At 47.1% G+C, this 26,075-nt stretch overlaps 1 protein-coding gene across 1 annotated transcript in view; it reads left to right on the forward strand.

Moving 5' to 3' along the window:
- The window catches only part of MYO10 (myosin X), a 227,601-nt gene that overhangs the window by 72,983 nt on the left and 128,543 nt on the right, over positions 1–26,075 (forward strand). The window contains exon 3 of the mRNA XM_047093899.1: positions 25,586–25,744. Within this exon, the coding sequence (XP_046949855.1) occupies positions 25,586–25,744 (159 nt within the window). The remainder of the gene's footprint in view (positions 1–25,585; positions 25,745–26,075) is intronic.

The following is a 26,075-nucleotide window of genomic DNA, read 5'->3' on the forward strand; positions in this document are numbered from 1 at the left end:
TGGGTGTGGGAGAGAAGGAAGCAAAGGGATCTGGCACATTCGTTCTAGAACATACTGTCTCACACCCAGAAATGACTGCCACCCTTCAGTGGTTTCAAGGTGGTTTTCAGTGTTGCGAAAAAGCTTGGTGCGAGCCAGCCTTCATCCAAATCCTCTTTAGTCTTATGACACTTAAATGTAGTAATGTTATAATTAATTCTCCAGGAGCTTGTGTTTTTGTTTGGCCTCATTTCACTTTGACAATAAAAGCAACGATACAACCCAAGCACACAGTTGGCCACAATCGGTGCATCTGATGTCCCTCCTCACCTGGGTGCTGCAGCTCGGTGGCCCCCAGGCCTTCTGATTCCTGCATCCAGAGATTCTAGACCGACATAGTTATCCTGTCTCTTACATTGTCAGGTAAGGGCATTGAATAACTCTTGCCATCATTTTAATTTTAAAAGACAGTGTCAACATACTGAAAGTGGGGAAGACGTGATCTCGGAATAAAGGATAACTTTTTAAAGGGAGGAAATTAAGCTTTATGAAAAACTAGTTCCATTGTCTTTTTTTTTAATTATTTTTTTTAATGTTTATTTTTGAGAGAGAGAGTGCGAGTGGGGAAGGGGCAGAGAGAGAGAGAGAGAGAGAGAGAGTCGACGCAGGCTCCAGGCTCTGAACTGTTAGCACAGAGCCCGATGCAGGGCTTGAACCTGTGAGCTGTGAGATCATAACCTGAGCCGAAGTCGGACACTTAACTGACTGAGCCACCCAGGCGCCCCGGTTTCATTGTCTTCTATTTCTTATTTGGCTACTGAAAATTAGCAGCCCCAGTTAAGAATTGGGAAGTCCCTAGTACTCGATGGGAGAAAATGCAGCCCCTACTTCAGGCTTGTAATTCCTGGACCTTGTCTTAGGGAGAGGGTTAGTTCTGTACTTGGTGCTTTACTGTTTTATTTTTTTACTGTTTGTTTTTGAGAGCGTGCGAGTCGGGGAGGGGAAGAAAGAGAAGGGGACAGAGGATCCAAAGTGGGCTTTGCGCTGACAGTGGTGAGCCCAGTCAGGGCTGGAACTCGTGAATGATCATGACCTGAGCCGAAGTCAGATGCTCAACCAACTGAGCCACCCAGGGGCCCCTCATTCCTTTCGTTTAAGGACAAGGTTTGATTATTTTTATACAGCTCCTTAAGGCTTCGGTTACGTGTTTTGGTAAGATAATTAAGACGGTTATATTCAAAAAAAGAAATATGTATCTGGAATCCCTCTGCTTCAGATAAAATCTTGCTGGAAAGCTTACACGTTGTCCAGACTACATAAGCCCCTTCGTGTCTTAACTGGGGTTTTTGTGACATTTTGAGTTTTGCAGACCTTGACTTAAAAACCGCTGAGAATGATCTAATCAGTATCACGCTGATTCTTAATGTTGCTATGACTTTCACCTTATTTCATAGTTGGGTTGGCCTACTTTTAAGGACAAAAATTAGAATACAGGGTGAAACTGAGAATTAGTGGTGGAATACAGGTTCTCTTGCTTTTCAAAAAACAAACAGAAAAAACCAACCAGCCATTTGGTTCTGGTAGGTTAATTTATTAGCGAAAAGATCAACTGAGTAAGTTTTCTTACTTTGTTTTTTAATATCCCCCTTGGCATGCTTTCATAACTATGTATTTGCCCTTTTTGATCGTGAATATGGAGAAAGCAAAGAGCCAGTTAGTCAAGTTGCTGGAGAAAGTGTAGTGGGTCGTTGGATATACTCTTGATTTTCAGAAATCTTTGTTCTCTGTTCCACCTACCTCATCAAGGGGTGCTTTGAGAAGGAAAACAAAACAAATTATGTGGAAGTGAAAGGTCTGCGTGAATGTGTGCTGTGGGCCTGATCGCGGGGCAACGTGTTTCCTCTGTGATTTTCGTAAAGAATTCGGAGCCCGATGGATCAGCCTTGAGCTGGAAAAGGAATCGATCCTTCAGAGAAAAAGAAGTAGATAAAATTGTTTGGAAGAACATCGCTTTCTGATAGTATGATTTGAAGGAATCGTTGTAAGGATGCCCAGGGGAAAGAAGATGGAAACAGAAACAGCTCCCCAGGTTTAAAGAGGGGAGTAGGCAACGGAGAATAAGAGAGTGGACTGTGTATTGTGACTAGTTCAGAGGCCGATTCGACTGGAGACTCAGGCAAACCCACTTTTCCTGTCGTGCCCACTTTTTCCCTCTCGTGTGTCAGTCTTTTTGGTCTGTTGGGATAAAGCATAATAAAGCTCTATGGGTTCAGTATTTGAAGTTCTTATGCAACCTTGTAATTATTATTTATTGGTGTCCTCGCTTAGCCTTCCCAGCCTAACCTGTGCAAACCAGTTTTGAAGCTATTAGTGAGTTCAGAAGACCTGCAAGCTTTCTCGCTGAGTGTTAATGTCCAGTTGTCGTTGTCTGGGATGTTTTACTTTCTTTACAAAAGAAAATCTGTAATTTTACCCGTCACTGTATATTTGATGTATTATACTGGAGTCCAACTCCGTAGCATGGATGCGGTTTTAAAATGCTGTTCCATTTTAATTTTGATTTTTAGCAATGGGTGGACAAGAGTGACTTTTAAAAATATTTAGGGGTGCCTGGGTGGCTCAGTCCATTAAACGTCTGACTCTTGATTTCGGCTCACGTCGTGATCTCGTGATTTGTGAGATCGAGCCCTGCGTCAATCTCCATGCTGACAGCCTAGAGTCTGCTTGGGATATATATTTTCTCTCTCTCTCTCTCTCTCCTCCTGCCTCCCTCCCCTTCTCTCTCCTGCTTACATACACACGTGCTTTCTCAAAAAATAAACATTAAAAAAATATTTAAAAAACTAAAAAATTTATTTAAAACATTAGATAAGGGAGTCTTAGGACCCGTGGAAACAAATGAAACAAGTATTTTGAACCCGGAAAGTATCGCACACACTGATTTGTCCGCAAGCCTGCACTTTGGCAGCAGCCTGGCATGCTCTGATGGGGCATTTTGGACTCCCAGCCCTGCCTGCTACGTACCTAACCACAGGACCTTCAATAAGGACATTCTGGGTCCTAGTTTTCTTGTTCATAAATTCGGGATTAGAGTAGCACCTGCCCAGAGGGCTGATTGCCAGATGGAACATGGGCATCTGCCAGGTTATACAGATGAGAATTGCAATAATTATATATGCATATGTATATGCATGTGTGTATGGAGATATTTGTGTATATGTGTATGTAGATGTGCACGTACAGGTTATAAGAATATTGTGAGTGGGTCATTGCCATAGCACTTTATTATTTTTTTTACATTTGTTTATTTTTGAGAGACAGAGCACGGGTGGGGGAGGGGCAGAGAGGAGGGGAGACACAGAATCCGAAGCAGGCTCCGGGCTCCGAGCTGTCAGCCCAGAGCCCGACGCGGGGCTCGAACCCACGAACCGTGACGTCATGACCTGAGCCGAAATCAAGAGTCAGACGCTTAACCATCTGAGCCCCCGAGGCGCCCCTGGCGGAGCACTTTCCAAGGTGAGGGTAGGCGTGGGGCACGTTTCTAACTGGAGCACGTGGAAGGTTTTGGGACACGGGGAGGCGGGTGCTGAACCAGGCCAGCTGGGCGTGGTGTCAGCTGGCTGCCAAGGTGGCAGGGAAGGGCCTTGTGGCTGTGTGGCCATGGGCTCGGGGCTGAGAGCACAGAGGTCATGGGAGGAAGCAGGGCGAGCCGAATCAGAACCCACAGCAGGCTTGCTCAAGGAGACAAGCCTTTGACAGTTTCGCGATTGAGCCAGTGGGCTAAATCACATCAAGCCGTGCTTGCTTCTCTTGGCCTGTGCTTCTCGGTGCCCTGCACCTGTGCATCGTAACCACCCTCTCTGATGCTCCAACAGCCCTGTGACCGGGAGTGGGAGGTGTTTGTGCAGCCTTGGGATAGATTAGGAAGGTTCCAAAAAGTGGACACGTCCGCGTCAGGTCGCATCACTAAAGTGTCAGGACCATCGTGAGGAGGTGATTTCCCTGGTGAACTTGGTCTGCCCCTGCAGACCTTTAGTGCGGCACCTTTGAAAGGTACTTTCAGGATCCATTTCTGCCTCTTCCCTTCCTTGGATCTCCGCTCCCTCTCTTGACTGTATCTTCTCAGCCTCTTGCACAGTGCCCAGGCCTGGCGTCAGTACGTTTTGAACAAAAGAGCTTTTGGCAAGAGGCAGGCAGGCCGACTTAAACCCCCCCAGCTCGGTCAGCGCACACAGCAGAAAGTGCATGCATTTAAACTCCGACAGGTATGGGGACACGTTTTCTAAAGTGTGCACGTACGTGTGAAGGGTTTCCTATGAGGGTCTCTGGCCGAGGGCTGACCGTATACTGTGAAACCAAGAGTATACTTGCCGCCTGACTTTCTGTTTGTTATGTAATCCTACCCCCACTGCTAACGATACTCCCGAAAGATTTGTCTCCCAGCTTCTGTGATTGAGGCCTGTTTGTGTAGTTATCAGATACTGTGCTAATCTCAGCAGGAAGTCTCATGGCTGTGCCTAGTTGTGGCCTCATGTGTGCCTCATGTTTAGGGAAAAGCAAAAAACAACAAAACTCCCAAGGCCCCGAGCCTGGAATAAGGAGGCCAGGACAAAGAGATCATCGACTTTATTCTTAGACACACTTTCAAAAAAGCTTATTAACGAGAAACAGTTTGCAGGAAGAGTTGGCATAGAAGTCAGCTTCCATTGTTAAGAGTTCAAATAGAACGTGGCTTTGTTGAAGGGCAGCCTGAATTCGTTATTAGTGTCTCAGACCACAAAGCCTCCTCCAGTTTGACGGTCCGTGGAGCTCATGAGACACAGCTAGCCTTTCTACCTGGGAGAAAGTTGAAAAATTAGCATTGTTCAAATGAAAGTTAACTTCCGGCCCCGCTGTCTCCTGCTTGCCTGTGCGTGATTTAAAAGGTATTTGCAGGGGCGCCTGGGGGGCTCAGTCGGTTGAGCTTCCGACTTCGGCTCAGGTCATGATCTCGCGGTCTGTGAGTTCGAGCCCCGCGTCGGGCTCTGTGCTGACAGCTCGGAGCCTGGAGCCTGCTTCAGATTCTGTGGTCTCCCTCTCCCTCTGACCCTCCCCCATTCATGCTCTATCTCAGAAATAAATAAACATTAAAAAAAAAATAAAAATAAAAGGTATTTGCAGAGGCCAGTCTGGTGTCGGTGCAAGGTAAAGAAAGACGTTTTAAGCTGTTTTTCTAAAATCTGGAAAATCTGCCGGACTATCCGCCTGGGCAACAGAATCGTTTGCATTGTTAATCATTTGCTCTGACCTTTGGTTCGGTGCAGAAATACTGTCTCCGTTTGAATAGGCTTTGCCCAACCCACAAAATGATTACGTGTAATATCTCAATTCTTCTAACACACCGTGAAAAGACTTAAAACTGAATTCATCTGAAACCACGCGTTGTTTCTGAGTAATACTTTTTTCTGGGTCGGTCTTCAGGGTTGTGTAAGCAGCTTCTAAACATTTGTAATCACTTTCTTTTTATTTCTTAAGTAACGATACCTTCCCTACGTTGAATCTTTCTTTTCCCCCCATATGTTGGTTTTGTTGGTAGCAGCTACTTTAAGTGTTTACACCGTTGGGGGTTTTTTTTGTACCGTGTTGGCAATTATCACCTTTCCTCCGAAGACATAGAAACATTTTTCTTAAATGTCTGTTTATTTTGAGAGAGAGAGAATGAGCAGGGGAGGGGCGGAGAGAAAGGATCCTGAGTAGGTTCCGGGCTGTCAGCACAGCACCCGACATGGGGCTCGAACTCACACACCATAAGATCATGACCTGAGCCAAGGGATCAAGTGTCGGATGCTTAGTGGACTGAGCCACCCAGGGGCCCCGACATTTTTAATACTCGGCTCAGTTTCCAGTGTGCGAGTAGCAGCTCTGTTCCTCCTAGGAGCAAGGGTTAGAGCATGAAGCGTTTTTCACAAGGGCTTATGGGAACACAGAAAAATCAGGTGTTGCTGCTGAGAAATACAAAGCAAAGAGCCTCATGGGGCAGGTGTGCGTAAACGCTTCCGTGTTATTTCTGTCTTTTTAATTGCTCTGTTACGGGTCATCAGTAGGAAACCTGGCCAGAGACTGTCAGAGCTTGGCGACATTCTGTTCACCCCGTTCTCCTCTCCTCCTTGCATCCGCAGATCTCCCCAACTTTTACCTGGCCGCCCGCACTGCTGCTCTGTTCCTCCCCCTCCCGCTAAACTTGGAATTACAGTGCACAGATAGCCTCTTCGAACTGTAACAGAGTGGCTTGCCAAAATACAGGGCACGGGAGAACCGAGGCTTGAACCCCGGTCGTATAGACAATGTTCGATGTTAATCACTGCTTTGGTATCCAGATCTGAATTCTTGCTTCTGAATTCTTGTTCCCCCGAAATGTGCTACTAAGTCACCCAAGCACATAGATCCTGAAACTCTTCTTCCTTGATATTCAGATGGTTGATATTCTACAGCTTCTCAGGGCGCCTGGGTGGCTCAGTCGGTGGAGCGTCCGACTTCGGCTCAGGTCATGATCTCGCGGTCCGTGAGTTCGAGCCCCGCGTCGGGCTCTGTGCTGACAGCTCGGAGCCTGGAGCCTGCTTCGGATTCTGTGTCTCCCTCTCTTTCAGACCCTCCCCCGTTCATGCTCTGTCTCTCTCTGTCAAGAATAAATAAACATTGAAAAAAAAATTTTTTTTAAATATTCTATGGATTCTTCCTTGTGCGCTGATAGTCCTTGAATTCAGATCCACATCTGTTCATGCTGGCTGTTTCATGGGACCCATTGCCTGCATTCGCTTTCCCCACCCCGTCACACAGGGGTAGGTACATAAGTATAGTGTTGGGAGTAATAATGGCATCTGTTAAGCATGGCTGGGTACCACACCACGCTCTTTCTAAGCATGGTCTCATTGTCCTATGAGGCTTCTGCTCAAATTACCTCGTGTTGTCTCAGGCAGGGGCTGTAGCAAGGGCTCTCAGATTGTCCTCCGGAGGGGAGACTATGATCTCAGATGCTGTCTAGTGGTTCCTGGTTGTCACCAACCCCACTGTCATCTGAGCTGATTTGCCAAAACCCAGTTCACTGGCCCCACCCCAGACCTCTACCCATCAGAACCACTGGAGGTGGGGCCCAGGTGACAGCGTCTTCTGGTAATTCTTCACATCCTCCATACAGCTGGAGGATGAGGATGACCCCCCAGGTCTAGCTTCAGCCTGGCCTTTGTTCCGGGTCTTACGCACCGACCCAGGCTCCTTCTTCTGGGGCCGTGCACAGCGCTCTGCATTTCTAACTAGGTATTCAGGGAAATGGCAGAACCCAGTTCAGAAAGCAAGGCGATGGGGTGCCAGGCTGGCTCATTTGACGGAACGTGTGCCCCCCGATCTTGGGGCTGTGAGTTCAAGCCCCACCTTGGGTGTAGAGAGTACTTACAAATAAAAATGTTTATGAAAGAATGAAAAAACAGAAAAGCAGAATAACAGTGCTGATTCTAAGTCACAATGACCGTCACACTAAAACGCCTTATGGGAGAATTAAATGTCACTTCTCAGCTTTCCCGGGACACACTGCCACCCACCGAGGTAGTCACAGTGCCGATGTAGGAAATTTACCGTGTGACTTTCAGTCTGGGTTGCTTACCGGTCTGTACGTTCTGGGGGAAGGATGTTTCTTGTAAAAACCTATTGATCACATGGCTGTTGCTAGATGCTCTCACACTTACTGGTTTTGAGGCAGCGAATTTTTTAAAACAAGGATGAATCCCAAACAGGGGTTCTTAGTTTGAGAGTTAATCCGAAATTGTAGAATTCTCTGCAGACTATCAAAGTTCCTGGGAGTTCTGGTTTTGCCTCATTTCTGCCCGAGTCAGTACTGTATTTGAGAGAAAAATGGAGCCAAATGCACCAGTTGATTCCTTAACATTCACAGTCCTGGTGGAGAGACGGAAAACATCTTGTCGTAGAAAGTTGTACGGAGAGATCTGTTAACGTAGCTCTTAAGTTCTCAGTAAACTCTATTTAATGACTTTTGAGGGCTTTAGTAAGTGTTAATAGCGTACCTAGTAATTGCAGACAGATCCTTTTCCATCTTACAGAAAATACTCCCACAGACTTAAAAAAAAATATATCTTATTCTCAGGTCCCTTGCAAGTGAAGAAATTGGATCTCTTGCCTGGCACCTTTTTTGCCGGACTTCACGTAAACGTGCCGGCAAAGTTGTGGAAAGCGACAAGACCGCTGGGGAGATCAGAAACGAAGCCTATAGCAATGGGCATCCACCTGGCATTATGAATACCCACCGTTCTCTGCCCCTGTCTCTTGATGTCACCGGACCTTGCACTTAGAACAGGAAATGGTAGCTGACTGCCATGACTTCGTGCCCGGGCAACGCCAGGACGGCAGCCACGTGCACAGATTTGCCCTTGTAGGAGATGCCAGCCTGACTTATTATGCAGCCCGGTGCTCAGGACCCCTTTACTCTGCCAAAAGGATTCTATTTTTCGCTTATTGTTAATGGAACAGAATGTGGTGTTTCGAGATATCCCAGTCATCTGAAATAATGCCTAATAAAGTGATTTCAAGCACAGGCGTCTAAGACAGACTAAGCGAATGATTGCTGGTGACTTCTCAAGACTTCTGAGTTTTGCACCTAAACCCCAGGTGTAGCTTTGCGTGCCTGTGTTTGCCTGATTTCGTTACGCTGGAGATGCCCATGCTCTGTGCATCCCAGTGTCTTCCAGCCGGGGGCATTATAGCATTTGGAGATGTGCGGGGTTCTGTCCCCTGGTCACTGAAACTGAGGCCAGACTTTTCAGGGTCAGGGTCTGGGCACTAAATACCTGCCCATGAATGACAAAGAACTCTCCCGGCCGAACGCCACAAGTGCACTTTACCTTGAACCCGGCGCTCGTGTGAGACCCCTGGGTTAGTGTTGCAGGTTTTTTTGTTTATTTTTGCGAGAGAGTGAGAGAGACCGAGCACAAGTTGGGGAGGGGCAGAGAGAGAAGGAGACACAGAATCCAAAGCAGGCTCCAGACTCTGAGCCGTCAGCACAGAACTGATGGCGGGGCTCGAACTCATGGACAGCAAGCAAGATCATGACCTGAGCCAGAGTCGGACGCTTAACCGCCTGAGCCACCCAGGCGCCCCAGTGTTGAAGTTTTTTACCCAAGTAGCGTAAAACCAGGAAGGGTTGGATTGGTGGCAAGATGGCAGACACATCCATGGAGCAGGGCAGTAGGGGAACAGGGGGGTGAGGGGAAGGCACACCCAGAGTGTAGGGAGCACAGGGTCAGTGAGCAGGTTGGTCTGAGCCGAAGGAGACTTGGGCATCCTCAGCCTAATCCTTTGAGCGCTCACTCAGCCATCTCCCCTGCTCCTGACCTTCTCTTCTCCAGAATGCCTTGTGGTCAGCCCGGGGCTCCTGGTTTTTGCAGGGTGGGTCCACTTGTGTGCAGGCTGACCATCCTCGTTCCAGAACTGCTCGTTTTACCCCGTTTCTGCCTGCGGTTCCATCATACCCCTTTGGTGCCTAATCAGCAGGGTGGTGGTCGGCAGGATGTCTGAGGGGGTTCCAGCGGGTGACATTCAGTATGGGAGGTGGGCCCGGCACACAGCGAGGGGGAGGCTCCTGTGTCTTCCTCTGCCATCTTCTGGGCCAAGTGCCTGATTCAAGTATTTGTTCAAAATGAAACAAAACAACTTTTTGTTGTTGTTGTTTTTGAGAGAGGGAGAAAGAGAGAGTGCTTGCAGGGGAGGGGCAGGAGGAGAAGAAGAGAGAATCTTAGCCTTCGTGTGCACTGTGGAGCCCCATACAGGGCTCGATCTCAAGACCGTGAGATCATGACCTGAGCCCGTATCAGGAGTTGGACGCTTAACCGACTGAGCCACCCAGGCACCCCCCACCCTCCGCAAAACAGCTTTATTAAGATATAATTCACGCCGCATAGGATTCACCCATTTAAAGTGCACAGTTCAGGGATTTTTAGTATATTCAGAGTTGTGCAGTCATCACCATGGTCCATTTTAGAACATTTTATCGCCTCAAACCCATGAGCAGTCACTCCCCAACTCCCCCCGCCCACCCCCCAGGCCCTGACAACCACTCATCTACTTTCTGTCTCCGAATTTGCTTATTCTGGACATCGATATAAATGGAATCCTGTAACATGTGGTATTCTCTGTCTGACCTTGTTCTGACCTTGGCGTAATGCTTTCAGGGTCCACCCGCGTTGTGGCGTACTATATTCCTTTTTCGGAATTATCTTCCATTGTACAGGCATGCCTCGTGACCTTCATTTGTTCATCTGTCAATGGGCATTTGGGTTGTTTCCACTTTCGGACAAATAGAAATAATGCCGTCCGCATTCATGTGCAGCCTTTTGCCTGGACTTGATTTAACCTCTCTTGGGCATACGTCTAGGAGTGGAATTGCCGGCACGTATGGTAACGTTAGGTTTACCCTTGGAGGGAGCTGGCAGACCGCTTCCCAAAGCAGCTGTGTCATTTTCCATTCCGTCGGGCATTGCGTTGACTCCCGTCCTCTTGATGGTAGCCTGTATTACTAGCTATCGAGGGAGTAAGATAGCATTAAAAAATTACTTAAAAATATAGAGGGTGATAAGAATGTGGATGAATTCATTTCTAACGCAAATCTTCGGAGAGAGGGAGCGGACTACTCTGAGTTTGATGCAGCCTTCTAGGTTTTCGGACGCCCGCAAGGAGGGCGGCCGTCCCCTGGTACATTTCCATCATCACGTTCTTTATCAGTCTGCTCGTGTCGTGTGCGTGGGGTCGCTCAGTTGCTGGTTTCCGTCTTCTCCAGGATCTTTGATCTTTGTCCCTGGAAAGCAGGTGGAGGCGGAACAACATTGGTAGCTGACGCCTGAGAGCAGGTGTGGGTGTGAGAGTTTGGACGTAAAAGTGGGGAGTGAAGCTTATAGTGTTGGGTCTACATCCCGGGAGGAGGAGCTGCTCTCTGGTGGGAATAGTGACCATTTGGTGGTGGCAGAGACGCTGTGGGGACCCCTTTGTCTTTATACTGCGTTTTGACTCTGTCACATCCTAAAGTCGAAATTTGAAGGGAGGCAGGCTTATCATAAGGATATCGATCACCAGAAAAGAAGGCTCTCCTGACTCCCTTTTTGGGAAAGCTAACAGGAGGAGGATGATATTGACAAAAACATGGCCATGTTTCTCCTCGTGACCTCGGCTCTCAAGATTAAGATTCCAACCAGATTCCCGTAAGTTTCTAAAGCTTGGTGACTCTGGCTTTTAGGTATCTGGGCCAGATTTCCAGCAGAAGGCATGCCGGGCTTTTATGTCCTTTGCGTTCATAGACATTTGCGGAGAAACAATTTCTTGCTGGCACCTTTTTAGGGAAAGACCAGCAGTATTCTTTTTAGCCCCCTTATTTTGCTCATGGTCCGTATCCTAGCAAGAATATCTTAGTGCTTTGTGTTTCATTTTTCATTAAATATAATTTTGTGAAGAGATCTTTTCTGTCTTCACTTAGTAGCCTATTATTTTTTTCAGTCTGTTGTCTTTCAGGCCTTCTGCCTCTTTTTCGTCCGTCCAGTAGTTCCAATAGAGTTCTCTGCCATTTCTAGAGATTTTCTTGGCAGGGCGGTGGGGGTAAGGGGTTGGCCCACAGGGGAAGTGTGGGAGCTCTTCCATGTTCTGATCTGTTGTGCTGTGTTTCTGGCCTTTCCTATTAGCTGGGTGGTGTTTCCTCCTACTTCTTGGACCATAGGTTCGAGTCCAGCAGACTTCTTGGTACATATGTAGCCAAACTGACTTCTGGCTTCAATCGGGAGTCATTCTGAATCTGCGTTTGTTCACTGCATTCATAAATAACTTGAGTCTCTTATTTGACACTTGGAAATGAGTGGCATGCAAAACACATAATGCTTAAAGTTAAGATTTATAAAAATTATTTAGGCTCTTTTTGAACTCTGAGATGGACACATACTTGGCTCAAAGACCAAGTCTTTTCTCATTTCACTTAAGAACAGCCAAGGAATTACTGTCGTTCAGTTTAAGGCTGTTTCAAAGCAGCCAGTGAATGGAAAACGTTGATTTACAGCTCAGCCTTTGGAGTTCGGTTTTAGATGACCAGTGCAGGGTGCTAAGTATATGATCTCAGCACCATGGAAGGAAGCTGGTGCTCATCACTTTGGCAGACAGTTGGTAAGCAGCTACTGGTGCCAGATGTTTGACGAGGCAAGGAGGACTCAGACGTCTTCGCGAGATACAGCCCAGGTCCTCACGGACTGGTCCAGTATGAGGACGATAGTGCATCCATGACTACTGTGGCATCCCCATTTGGTCTCGCCCTCCTCCCCACCAGCCCACCTACAGCCGCAGATCTTCATCATGGGGCCCCAGGAAATCACCGCTTCCACACAGGAGCCTGAAAGTTCTGCCAGTCCTGGTCCCTCGGCAGAGATAAGACAGAGGGTGAGATAGCGTAGTGTGGTTAAGTGACAGGAGAGGTTCTGTCCAAGGTGCTGTGGGAAAGAAGGGCACTCCAGCCAGGCTGGGCATGGTGGTGGAGGCTTGGAAGACGGGTCATCTGGAGGAATGCAGGACGGATCCCAGGACAGTTCATGGAGTATGGAACAGGGTGAGGGGTTGGAAAGAGGGGGCGGGAAACTCTAAGTGAGTCTATAATCCTGGAGTCAGTTTGGTAGGAGCAGTAGCGGGGGCCCCTCAGGAAAGCATTGTAGGGAATCCACCCACATAAGGAGATTTTTCTTCATCTTGGAAGTGACTGGGAACAAATGGTGAGAATTCCAATCAGTGCATGTCACTGGTAACAGTAACACGGCTAACAGTGAAATATTTGAGTTGCTTGCTCAGTACCAAGAGCTGTGCTAAATTCCTTATGTGCATTATCTTACTCTGATCTCACTACCACTCTGACGTGTAGGTATTATCATCCTTGTTTTATAGATGATGAAACTGAGGGCTAGCATGTGGCGTAACCGGAGAAGGTTAAGATTGCTTAGCTGATGGGAAGCAGACTGGGTTCAAAGCCCTCTAGGTCTGTGCCGTTCAGGCTTGTATGGAATCCGCTAAAAGATCCTAGTTGGTCCCAGTTTGGGAAACACCAGTGTAAGAAACCAAAATTTTATCTCTGAAAATTTCTTTGAATTCAAAGTTATCACGGCCAAGAAAACTTATCTTTAAAACTAGTAGAAAACGTTTTTAGTCATTAAAATTAAAATTCAACGTTAAAAAAATGTTTCTTGGACTCTAATTTGAGGACCATTGGATTCACGCCATGAGACACCGGAGGCAGAGGAACTTATTAGGAAGTAGTTGTAGGGGTTGGATGAAAAATGTGAGGCAGGCAGAGGAAGAGGAGAGCAGATGGGTTCTGGACAGTGTTGATCATCTGACCTAGGACTTGCAGAGAAGACATGGTCAGCAGTAGGGAGGGGTTTTGAGGTTGACTCCAATTTCTAGCTTGGGCAGCAGGTGCCAGAGGTGTCATTCTTGAGGAAGAGATGAGGGTAAGTTGTGGAGGTCTGTGTGTGTATGTGTGTGTGTGTGTGTGTGTGTGTGTGTGTGTGTGTGTGTGTGTGTAGAGGTGCTTTTGAAACGTCAAAATGGTTTGGAATTCTAGGAATGGAGCTTCGATACCAGAATTCAAGTTCATGCTATCAGAGTCTGGGCTTCTGACTTGCAAGAGAGGGGCCAAAAGGAACACACAAAATTAGAACAAGGATCAGGACATTAGGACCAGGAGTAAGGAGCCTCAGAAGCAAAAGCTGGTGGACCAGTTGTCTCAGGAGCATGGGACCAAGAACCTGGGGTCTGTAGGCTTTTGTCCCATACCTGCCTCTTGCTTTGTGGTTTCTCTGGGCTGAAACTTATCATGCTTATTACAAGTGGATTAGAGGAGAAGCCCCTATACTCCTTCTAATTGCTGGTGACTCTTGGGAGGGTATTATTTCATTTCGTTTTTGTTATTTGGGGGAAATAGCTCTATAATAGTCACTGTTTAAGTTAATTGAATCAGTTATATGTATCCAGATATGTTCACTGATAGTGATTTTTGATTGGGCTGATTTTTTGAAAAAACTTTTTTAAATTGTTTATTTTTGAAAGAGAGAGAGAGAAGCAGAGCGCAAGCAGGGGAGGGGCCGAGAGAGAGGGAGACACAGAATCTGAAGCTGTCAGCACAGAGCCCGACGCGGGGCTCGAACTCCCGAACCGTGAGATCATGGCCTGGGCTGAAGTTGTATGCTTAACCAACTGAACCACCTGGGTGCCCCTGGACTGATTTGTTTTTTTTTTTTTTTTTTAAGGCTAGAAATGTTTTAAACTTTTAGCAAATAGGAAAAGAGTGATAGAAAAGTATAAAAAACAAAGTGAAAAACCCCTACAAGCTTGTGATCCATTATTGGAGTTCTGATATATTTTCTTCTAGCCTTTTTGCATATATTTTTATACTTTTTGGTAATGAAACTTTTTGTTTTGAGATCACTGTAGCTCCACATGCATTTGTGAGCAATAATACAGAATGATTCCATATACCCTTTACCTACTCTTTCTCGATGATAGCATCTTGCAAAACTCCAGCACAATAGCGCAATCAGGGTCTTGACATAGAGTCGAGATGCAGAACCTTTCCATCAACGCTGGGACCCAGCATGTGGCCCCTTTGTAGCTACACCCATTACCCTCTTGCCCCCACTCCCTTCATAACTTGTGGCAACCACCAATTTGCCCTTCATCCTCTATAATTTTGTCATTTCAAGAATATTCTGTAAGTGGGATCGTAGCCTCTGTAACCTTCTGGGACTGGCTTTTTCAGCTTTTGCCTTTTACACAAAAAGCTGCTATGAATGCTTGTGTGCATGTTTTTGTGCAAATGTAAGTTTTCACTTATATAGAAGGAATGCCCAAGAATACAGTTGCTTGTGTGTGTGTGTGTGTGTGTGTGTGTGTGTGTGTATCTGTGGGCAGAGAGTTGCTGGTGTGTGTGTGTGTGTGTGTATCTATGTGCATGCATTTAAAAAAATAAACATAGGGGCGCCTGGGTGGCGCAGTCGGTTAAGCGTCCGACTTCAGCCAGGTCACGATCTCGCGGTCCGTGAGTTCGAGCCCCGCGTCGGGCTCTGGGCTGATGGCTCAGAGCCTGGAGCCTGGTTTCCGATGCTGTGTCTCCCTCTCTCTCTGCCCCTCCCCCGTTCATGCTCTGTCTCTCTCTGTCCCAAAAATAAATAAACGTTGAAAAAAAAATTAAAAAAAAATAAAATAAAATAAACATAGGATTATATTATGTGTGTGCCTAGTATAATTTTGTCATAAATTAAGTTAGTATGATTGTAATGAAAAAATATTTGGGGCGCCTGGGTGGCCTAGTTGGGTCAGTGGCTGACTTCAGCTCAGGTCATGATCTCATAGTTCATGGGTTCGAGCCCTGCATTGGGCTCTCTACTGTCAGCATAGAGCCTGCTATGGATCCTCTGTCTGCCCCGCCCCCCCGCACCCTTCCCCTGCTTTAGCATGCACCCGCTCTCTCTCTTTCTCTCTGTCTCAAAAATAACATCAAACATCAAAAAAATTTGTATAAAGCCATCTTTTTCTTTCTAAATTCTTCAAACACGGAAAGACTGGCTTAAGGGGCATGACCATCTTGTGATATATACAAGAGAGCTTTCAAGACACTTCCTAAGCACAGCTTAGGACCAAGTGTAATTTTTTTTCAGGCAGATTTTCCTAAAATTTCTTTTATGAATAAAAAAGCAGCACAGTTTCACATTTAAAAGAAATCTGTCCATAATTCTGTAAAATCACCATTCCTAAATGTTGCCTATAAGTTCCGATTTCTTCTTTTCCATTTAATTTCCTTAACTAGCAAATACTAGTATGTTCTTTAATGTGTGTGAGCGTGATAGTCATTCCTCCCGACTCTGCCAACTCACTATAACAGTTAACTTTTTTCTCTCAAGTTCACCAGGAGAGATCAGGGCCAGGGCATCACCTAGACCTTCCAGGCTGGGGGCAGCTGCCCATGCGGACGAGGTAGTTGATTTTGCACCGCTCATCGTGTGGTAGGGCTCTGCTTCTCCACTGGCCGATGTCCTGTCCACAGGTTAGCTTCCTGCTGTTTTACACTTCTCAGACGCTTAAATTTATTTTATTTTTGAGAGAGAGAGAGAGAGTGTGTGTGTGCAAGCAAGAGGGGGAGGGACAGAGAGAGGAGGAGGACAGAGCCTCTGCACTGACAGTAGAGAGCCTGAAGTGGGGCTCGAGCTCGTGAACCGTGAGATCATGACCTGAGCTGAAGTCCGACGCTCACCTGACTGAGCCACCTAGATGCCACGAGACTACTCAGATTCATAATCTTCTTGGTCTGCCTGTGAAGTCTCGAGTATCCTCAGAAAGACTCGTGCTCAGTGACCCGCCGAAGCTTCCTGTCCTTGTTGCGTTGTGTGTATCATTGCTGATGCTTTTGGTCGTGTGTTATTTGCGCACAGGAAGGCAGGAAGAAACCTTCCAATTTTTATTTAAGTTTGTTTGTTTATTTTGAGGGGAGGGGGAGAGAATCCCAAGCAGGCTCCATACTGTCAGTCCAGAGCCCCACGCAGGGCTCGATCTCACAAACAGTGAGATCCTGAGCTGAGCCTAGATGGTGAGTCAAACGCTTGGGACACCTGGGTGGCTCAGTCAGTTAAGCGTCCGACTTCAGCTCAGGTCATGATCCCTCAGTCTGTGAGTTCAAGCCCCGCGTCGGGCTCTGTGCTGACAGCTCGGAGCCTGGAGCCTGCTTCGGATTCTGGGTCTCCCTTTCTCTCTGCCCCTACCCCGCTCATGCTCTGTCTTTCTCTCTCAAGAATAAACGTTAAAAAAAAAAAAAAAAGACACTTAACCGACTGAGCCACCTAGGCGCCTGGAAACTCTCCAATTAAAAAAGTGTTTTTTTAATTTTGTTTTAGCGAGGGAGAGCATGCGCATGAGGAGGGGAGGAGGGACAGAGAGGGAGAGAAGGACACTCCTAACTAAGCAGGCTTCACTGACAGCAGAGGCTTGATCTCACAACCCCGAGGTCATGACCTGAGCCAAAATCAAGAGTCTGGTGCTTAACCAACTGAGCCCCCCAGGCGCCCCAGGAAGAAACCCTCCACTTTGGGGACAACACTGATGTAGTGATTACGCCTGAAGTGATTTAGGCATCGCTTTCCTGCGGGGTTTCTGGAAAGTCGGACTCATTGAATTACATTTTGTAGTGAGCTCTCGTCTCTGTTTCTCTAGAAGAGCGATCGCGGGGTCATGTTTGACATCAGCTGTCTGTGGTGATGAATAATAAGTGGAGACGTGTCAACCCCCACCTCAGGTCAGAGGCCAAGCGTCACTGCAGGGCACAGGAGGCCCCCCACACCCTGCCCCCGTCACGCCCCACTCCGCGGGTGCCCTGCACTGTCTTGCCTTTGTCTCTGCTCTTCCCCGGCCGCGGTCTGTCCCACGTGGCTGGTCCCCACCATACCCCGGGAATTTCCTCTGCGCCGGCCCCTACCACACGGTGGAAATGGCTCTTTTTTCTCATTTCTTGGTGATCGGGAGACTCTTTGAACGACAGGCCGTTTATTGTATTCCCAGGGTCACCCTCGTTTTCCCAGGGGCCAGCTCACAGCCTGCCGCAGATGGCAACCGAGGGAACTAGAAATGGTAAAGAAGTGAAACATAGCGGAATAAATGCCCAGGGTTCACAGCCAGTTAGCGGCAGAGCTGGAATGCAAAATGCTATCTCTGAACTGGGGACCCCCCCAGGTCTGGCTGCACCGTGTGTGCTTTTCCACAGTCCCAAGGAATCAAACGCTAGCTGTGCTGTGTGCCTTTGGGCAAGTTCCCTAGCTTCTCTGATCCTTTGTGAACTCATCCTCCAAAAGACTGAGCAACAGTGTGGCCTCCTCTGCCTCGGATCACATGAGGGAATATCCTCAGTGTGCCTGGTGCACACGGCCGGCCGTCACTGAGTGCCCTGTGCCTGTGCCCAACCTTTTCCCTTACGCTGGTTTTGACCCAGATGCCATGCACCCTGTGGCGTCAGGCACTGAAAACTTGAGGACAATTGAAATGGCTTAATCAGTGGCGCCTGGGTGGCTCAGTCAATTTAGTGTCTGACTCCCGATTTTGGCTCAGGTCATGATCTCATGGTTTATGGGTTCGAGCCCTGCATCACCCAGCATCTAACCAGCGCAGAGCCTGCTGGGGATTCTCTGTCTCCCTCTCCCTCTGCCCCTCCCTCGCTCACTCTTTCTCAAAATAAATCACCCGAACATCTAAAACATGGCTTCATCTCACGAACTATTTGAATCTCTGAAAAAGAAAATCTCAATCTTTCTTTTATCTGTATTTAGTCGTCGGGTATCCAGAAGCTCACCCAGGGCAGATTCTAGTCACCAAACCCTTACGTAAAGATGATTTTCACCCCCTGTGCCGTGTCACTAAAATGCTAAGTCTCTGACGAATGGGAGCTGAACGCAAGGGACCGTGGCCATTTCCTCCCTGCACTCTGGGAAAGTACTTTTACTTTTGATGAGATTTCCGTGGAACTTTCTAGTGGACTTTACATTTTTGCGCCCCGTCTACTTTCTGCAGGCTCCCACGGCAGCAGCAAAAACAGGAGGCCACTTCCTCTTAGACTCCACAGTGCGCCTAAGGGCACCCGTCGCCACCGAGAGCCTTGAGTCAGAGGGGCTGGCCATGAGAAAGCTCGTTTTTGGTTGCCACGATTGCTCAATTTAGCCACAGGTCAGGAGGCAGAAGTCTTAACCTCTGTCATTGATCATCCTTTTAGTCATGAGTTGATGAGTCAATAGATGAAAGAAAGTAGGAAACTGAATTAAGAGAGGCGCCGCCAGAAGCGATGTCGAATCCAGAGAAAACCCAAACAAGGCCAGCCGGATTTGGGCGAAGGGAATCGAAATAGAAGAAGGCATATGTTGGTTTTTCATCAGATAACGTACAAGTTGAGATTGGCCTGAAGTTTGTAGAACTAAATGTGTACCCCTCCCTTTTGCTCATTGCCTCGTTCACACAGCTAGTCTCCAGACTCAAGTCTAAGGAGTCTGGGCTCCCCTGTGCAAGGACGATCGATTCGTTTCCTTTTAGAACGTTCCCTGTTCTTCCTTGCATTACGCCCCCCTCGTGGGAATAGGTGCCGTTTGTGGAGCCCTTGTTTGTGCCAGTCACTGTGACTTTTACCTACATTCCTTAGCTCCCGTGATAATTCCGAGTTGGGTATTGCTATTACCATTCTTACTTTGCAGGTGGAAAAAAATCACGGGCCAGAGCAGGTCCGAGAACCTTGCTCACTTTCCTGAAACGATCGCAAGCCCAGATCCAGCAGAAATGAATCCGGCTGGATCTGCCTCCAAGCGTCTAAGGCCATGTTTTGGTCATTACCCCACCTTGCCTCTCCTTTCATGTTATAATCATTTGGAATTTTTTTTTAATGTTTATTTTTGACAGAGAGAGAGAGACAGAACATGAGTGGGGGAGGGGCAGAGAGAGAGGGAGCCACATAATCCGAAGCAGGCTCCAGGCTCCGAGCTGTCAGCACAGAGCCCGATGCGGGGCTCGAACTCACGGACCGCGAGATCGTGACCTGGCTGAAGTCGGACGCTCCACCCACTGAGCCACGCAGGCGCCCCACGTTATAATCGTTTTGAAAGCGAGGACCACTTATTCTGTGTTTATGCTGTGTTTATTGAGTCCGTGTAGTGGGCCATGGCTGGCACTGGGGAACGAGGTAGGCGTGCTCCTTGCCTTCGTGGAGCTTTCAAACCATAGTTCGCAACCCACGACAGACGTGAAATCAGTTTACGGGGTCACAGCCGGCATTTGAAAGAAACAGAGTAGAAAGGATTGAGGTGCGTCGAACATCGCGACAAGTGTTTTATGAAACTGTGCGTATGGTAGTTCATGGAATAAAACCTTTTTAACTGTAGGTTGCGGTCAAATGAGTTAAGAGAGACTGACCTGAGGTCCTAGAGTCGGGGACCCACAGGGGGATTTTGAACACGTGAGATAATAGATAAGCGATTACAGGTTGTCCCGGGAGCTAGGAAGAGAGTACCTACAGCAGAATAAAGAGGAATCCGACACGGTGCCCTTGACCTCGTCGGCGTCTTCTGGGAGGATCACCTTGGGGCTGAGGCCTCAAGGTAGCGGGATGTACGCGGCCCCGACACGGGAGGGCCACCCTGGATGGGGTAGGAACAAGAAATAACTGGCCCATGAGCATCTGACCATGATACGGTACAGGTAGATCATATCTGTACGAACACATACAGAACAAGGGAGCACAAATATAAGCAAACCCCAATGCCTAGAAACTGTCATTATTTTCACCCCTACCCTTCTTAACTTAGGACAAATAAGAAAGAACCAAAAACGAAATTGCAGAATAGTGTCATGCTGACCTTTGATGAACCCTATTCAGTGTTTTTCTGTCTTTGCTTCCAAAACGTTTTTATATTTGATGAAAGGTTTTGTTCATAGGCCTTGGCTCGTTCGCATCATTTTTTTCCTAGGATCTGTGTAGACCCCTGGTCGGTTGGCCATTCGAGACCAGGGTGTCTCCACCAGGCCCTCTTGACATTTGGCCTGAATAATCCTGTGGTGTTTCTGGCCATCAAAACTGTTTGCAGATAGGGCCGCGTGTTCCGTGGGTGGAGGAGGGGTGCTGAATTCAGAACCACTCTAGCTGAGGGAGCGCCTGGGTGGCTCAGTCAGTTAAAACGTCTGACTTTGGCTCAGGTCCCGATCTGGCGGTTCGTGAGTTCGAGCCCCACGTTGTGCTCTGTGCTGTCGGCATGGAGCTCGCTTCGGATCCTCTGTCTCCCTCTCTCTTCCTCTGCTCATGTTCTCTCTCTCTCTCTCTCTCTCTCTCTCTCTCAAAAATAAACATTAAAAAAAAATACTCTAGCCGAAATTCTAGGATGTAGTGAGATGAGGTTCCCCAGATTGAGAACACCCTCTACCCCATCTGTCCATCAGGGGAGGACATGACCGGATTACTTTCTTTTTCCTTTCTCTTTGATTAGAAAAGCTAAATGTAATGACTGGGGCTTCTAATGACTTGCAATAAGAGAGGTGCGTGTGTGTGTGTGTATACATATACCCACATATACATAACTTGGTGTTACGGAGACTCTTGCATTCACGTGGTGCGAGTTTCCTTGCAATGTAAGTGCTATGCTAAGTTTAAAAGTAGATGGGGATGCCTGGCTGGCTCAGTCGGAAGAGCGTGCGACTCCTGATCTCTGGGTGGTGAGTTTGAGCCCCACGTTGGGTGCAGAGATGACTTCAATAAATAAAACTTTAAAAACTTTTCAAGGTAAAAGTGGATAGTAGCTCAGCTATGTTTTACTTAATTGACTTCAGACCTTGTGATTCTTCGTGTAGAAGCGGACCCAGCGTTAGGCCAGCCTTCTGAGTTGTTTTTCCAATCATGTTGATTGGTTTCCTTTGTTCTCCCATGCTTAATCCAGCCTGTCTTGTGACCCGCGGCTTGGATTTCTATAACAGGAGCTGTTTGTTCTGAGGCTGCATTTTCTCTAAATTGGTTTCCTGTCTATTAATCTTTCCATATTTTGTTCCATTTCTTAACCTTACCACCTTTCTCCTAGTATATGCTCCGTTGGAGGAAGTCCGTTTATTCTGAATTGGATTTTTAGGAATACATTTTGGTATTCTGGCTGTTTGTTCCCAAAAAATTCCTGTAAAAATAATCCCATTCTGTAAAGCTAGAGTTCTCCTGCTATTTGGGAATAATCTTGTGCAACTAATACCCTCTTAATTCTTGCACGTAGCCGTGACTTTTGATGCTTCAAGGGACTCTCCTTAAAAATTCTTGAATAAGACTGTGGCTGTCATGAATCTTTTGAAATCTTTCTAGATTAAATCAGGTGTTAATTCGTCCAGTGCACATTAACACACTGAGTGCGGGGGGGATCCCATCGCTTACCTCCTTAGGGTAACATCAACGTAGAGACCCTGTCAGTGAGGCTGTCCTCACATATTTAGCATTAAATAAGCCTTGGTGGTACTTGGTCCCTATACCCTGATTTATGTCTTCATAAAGATTTGGGGCGCCTGGGTGGCTCAGTCGGTTAAGCGTCCAACTTCGGCTCAGGTCATGATCTCGTGGTCCGTGAGTTCGAGCCGCGTGTCGGGCTCTGTGCTGACAGCTCGGAGCCTGGAGCCTGTCTCAGATTCTGTGTCTCCTTCTCTCTCTGACCCTCCCTGCTTCATGCTCTGTCTCTCTCTGTCTCAAAAATAAATAAATGTTAAAAAAAAAAAAAAAGATTCATGACCATGTGTGATAGTTACATGTATATTTGGTTTTATTTTCTTCCCCTTGTTGGAATGTAAGCCATATTCCCAGGGCTTAGACCGCACCAGTAAATATTTGCTCGAATGAATGCATTTCCTTAATTTCTCAGCCACTTATTTAGCATCTACAGTGCCCCACCCACTATTCTAGAATCTTTACAGATATTAGCCCATCTCTGAAGGGATGGTTATCCTTGCCTTTCCTTCACAAATACATTTTCTACATATCCTACTTTTCTGGGAGTAATCAGTGTTTTGAGCAGCTGCAGTTGGCATAATGTTTTGGTCTTTTTTTTTTTCTGCTCATCGTCTCTTATTTATGTAACTGTTTTTTTTTACTGTTGATTTATTTTTGAGAGAGAGAGAGAGACAGAGAGAGAGAGAGAGAGAGAATGTGAGTGGGGGAGGGGCAGAGAGAGAGGGAGACACAGAATCCGAAGCAGGCTCCAGGCTCTGAGCTGTCGACGCAGAGCCCAATGCGGGGCTTGAACCCACAAACCACGGGATCACAACCTGAGCCGAAATCGGACGCTTAACTGACTGAGCCACCCAGGCGCCCCTCTTATTTATGTAACTATTATCTGCCCTCTTGATTCTGTCTTCTTGAGGCCATGGGAAGGATTGGTCTAGTTCTCTGGATTTTCCCACTGCACGTGTCCCCGTTTTACACACAGCATGCTCTTGAAAACCTGAAGACAAATAAACGTATGAAGGTGGGAACTCTACAGTGTGTAGCCATTTCTGTCAGTGCCCGTGTGGCCCCCTCTGTATTTTGGCTCACGCATTGTCTGGTTCCCAGGGCATGAAAAAAGACAATGAAATGTTTACAGATGACATGAGTATTTAGTTTCATGTATATAGACACATATATAAACACTTAGCGTCTAAGTATTGTGGGCTGTATGTGATTATTTCCAAAAGGCAGACTCCATGTAAATTCAGATGACATGTCCGTATTCTAAACCATTTCTGTCCTCAGATTCTGGAATTCTCAGCATACTCAAGCAGCAGGTAGGGCTGTTTCCACCTTGGGAGGGACTCGCCGATGGTGAGTCTTGGGGGAGTTTGAGCGGGAGCCTGTCGCGCCCACTCTGGTGCCTCGTCGTCTTTCCTGTGGGCACATTCTCCTGGGAACCTGGGGCAGCCACCCCGCCTGCTGTGTGGCAGGAGCTTCGAGCAAGCAGAGTGAGAAGAGCCGCCTCCCGTGTGCTCTGGGAGCAGAGAGGGGACACGGGGACTCTTTTCTGCCCTCCTCAGCTGGCTGGGAGCTCACGGGGCCAGACAGGTTCTGCTTCCTCCCCCCACCGTCACAGTCACTGCAGGTGAAGACCCCAGTGCCAGCCCAATGGTTAGTGTTTCCAGAAAACCCGCCTGGATTAGCATCGTTGGCAAGAGGCAAAGCTGGGGAAGGGCAGAGGGTTTTTTTTTTTTAGCCGTTCACTTCTGGGATTTTCCAGATTGCCCCAAGACGACTTCTACATTTGACCTAAATCTCTGTTCCTTCAACGTTCCTCCATGAGTTAGGATGGAAAGTCAGTGTCTTAGAACTGACATGCCTACACTCTTGAATGTCTCTGTGCATTTTCTTTAATACCTGTTACCTTGGCCGTGGCATACCCCACCCTGCACTCCCCACACGGGCCCCAGGCCTGGCCTGCCCTGTGGGTGCCTCCGTGGCAGGGGGTGAGGTGGGGGGTTGGCTTCCTTGCCAGGAGGTGGGGCCGCTGGGGCTGGAGCATCTCCTGGTGGATGTGCGGCCAGGAAGCAGCTGGGGAGAGTGGCTCGTCCTGAGAAAGGATGGTTCTGGTGTCTGCCCTGGCCTCCAGCACTTTCTCGGGACTGGTTTTGACCAACTTTTGTGGCTCATGTGGCAGAAATGCCACGGCTGAAGTTTTATTTTTTTCTCTAGAAAAATAAAACCTGCCCTTTTTCCTGCTACTGGAAACCATTGGATTGGTACTTTTGCTTTCCTTCGTGTGTCATTCTCTTTTGCAATAACATACTATTTGTTGCCATGTAGGCATCTGGTTGATATTTAAAAATAGAATTCCCCAGTCAGGAAGTTCTGCAGATACTCTTCCAGAAAGTCGTTTTGTGCGTGTGCGCATGTGAAGTACGTGTGCCTGTGAAGACTGTGCATTTTTCATGTTATGTAGGTCCTTTTTATATATTCATGTCTTTAAAGGATGAGTATTATAAAAGTATAAAGTGAATAATTATGGAGTAGACGCCATAATCAAATGATTTTGTTATGTACGTGAGTTTATATGTAAAGCTGGCCAAACTTTGATCATCAGATGGGAGCTGACTTAATATGGTTAGTCCTTTTTTTTTTTTTTTTTTTTTTTGGTAAGATTCTGTTTTTAAGTAATCTCTACACCCAACATGGAGCTTGAACTTAAAATCCCAAGATCAAGACTCGCGTCCTCTACCAACTCAGCCAGCCAGCCAGGTGCCCCAACATGGTTAAGTCCTAAATCAAATCAGTTGCACAAAAGCATTTCAGAAACGCATGGAAATTCAGTAATCAGTCTTAAAATATCAGAATTCTGTCATGCACATGCTACCTACCGCGTGTATGCGGCACTCATCAATGGTGTTTGGAATTTTGAGCGAGGTAGACTATCGAGCAAACACCCCAGTTTTATTTTAATTCTGAGAAGGCGTTTGTTTGCTACATATCCTGGTGGAGAGGAGATAGAGTCCAAGGACATCTTTTTGAACATTCCTGGGAAGGTGCGTTCCACTCTTTGAACAAACGTGGAGACTGCCAGGGTGAATTTATGTAACACTTAAATTGAAGAGCTTTTATGATGAAGTTTTGAGATATGCTGTATGATCCCATGGGAAACATTATGCAGAGAAGCCAAATTATTTTCTAAAAGTTTGGTTAGCCAGGGTCCTAACCCTGGGATCCTACCCTACCCAGGGTCCTAACCCTTACTGATGTATAGCAACAGGAGAAATCTGCAGGGAAGTGAACTGTGAATTTAAGATTTCTGTGTCCTCCAAGGGATGGCTAGTACTTGAGCTAATAATGTCTTTTAGGAATATCTAATAGCAATTGTCAAATGATTGCTTCCTCTAAAAATAGGCGCACAGAGAAAATGAAAAAGCTCTCTGCAGTGTACTTTTTCTTGGCCAATTCAGGCTCTTGTTGCTAAAACTGGTACTGGGATCGTATTTTAAGGTGGGAGATGTCTGCGGACGGCATTCACCGCCGATAACTAAACAACTGAATTCATTCTGCTCCCAGGTGTTCACTTACAAGCAGAGCACAATTACCCACCAGAAGGTCACCGCCATGCACCCCGTGAGCGAAGAGGGCGTCGATGACATGGCCACCTTGACGGAGCTCCACGGGGGCTCCATCATGCACAACTTGTACCGGCGATATAAGAGAAATCAAATATACGTAAGTTCCAACTTTAAGTCTGTAAAAATCCCTCAGGTTTGAGTGAATGTTAATTTTTGTTTTCCGAGGGTGTTTTCTGGCCTTTTGAGAACCTCCAGTTAATCGAAGTCAGACTGTGTCTCCGGGTGTTTTGCCAAACTGGAAACGTGGCTCGAGAAATCGTGTTCTCGCGTTTCTTGCCTGGATCGTTACTTTCTATTGGAAAGAGGTGATCTGACCTCTTTTTACGAGCGCATTCTGTTCGCGGTCCAGATCGGTGTTAATGAAAGTAGTATTTAGAAATCATTTCAAAAGTCATTTCCGTGATACGTACTTTTTGGAATTGGAGTAC

Source organism: Lynx rufus, unplaced genomic scaffold (genome assembly GCF_022079265.1).
Source record: "Lynx rufus isolate CCGP_SWC_20201006 ecotype Redwood Valley unplaced genomic scaffold, mLynRuf1.p SCAF_1, whole genome shotgun sequence".
NCBI classification, from domain to species: domain Eukaryota; kingdom Metazoa; phylum Chordata; class Mammalia; order Carnivora; family Felidae; genus Lynx; species Lynx rufus.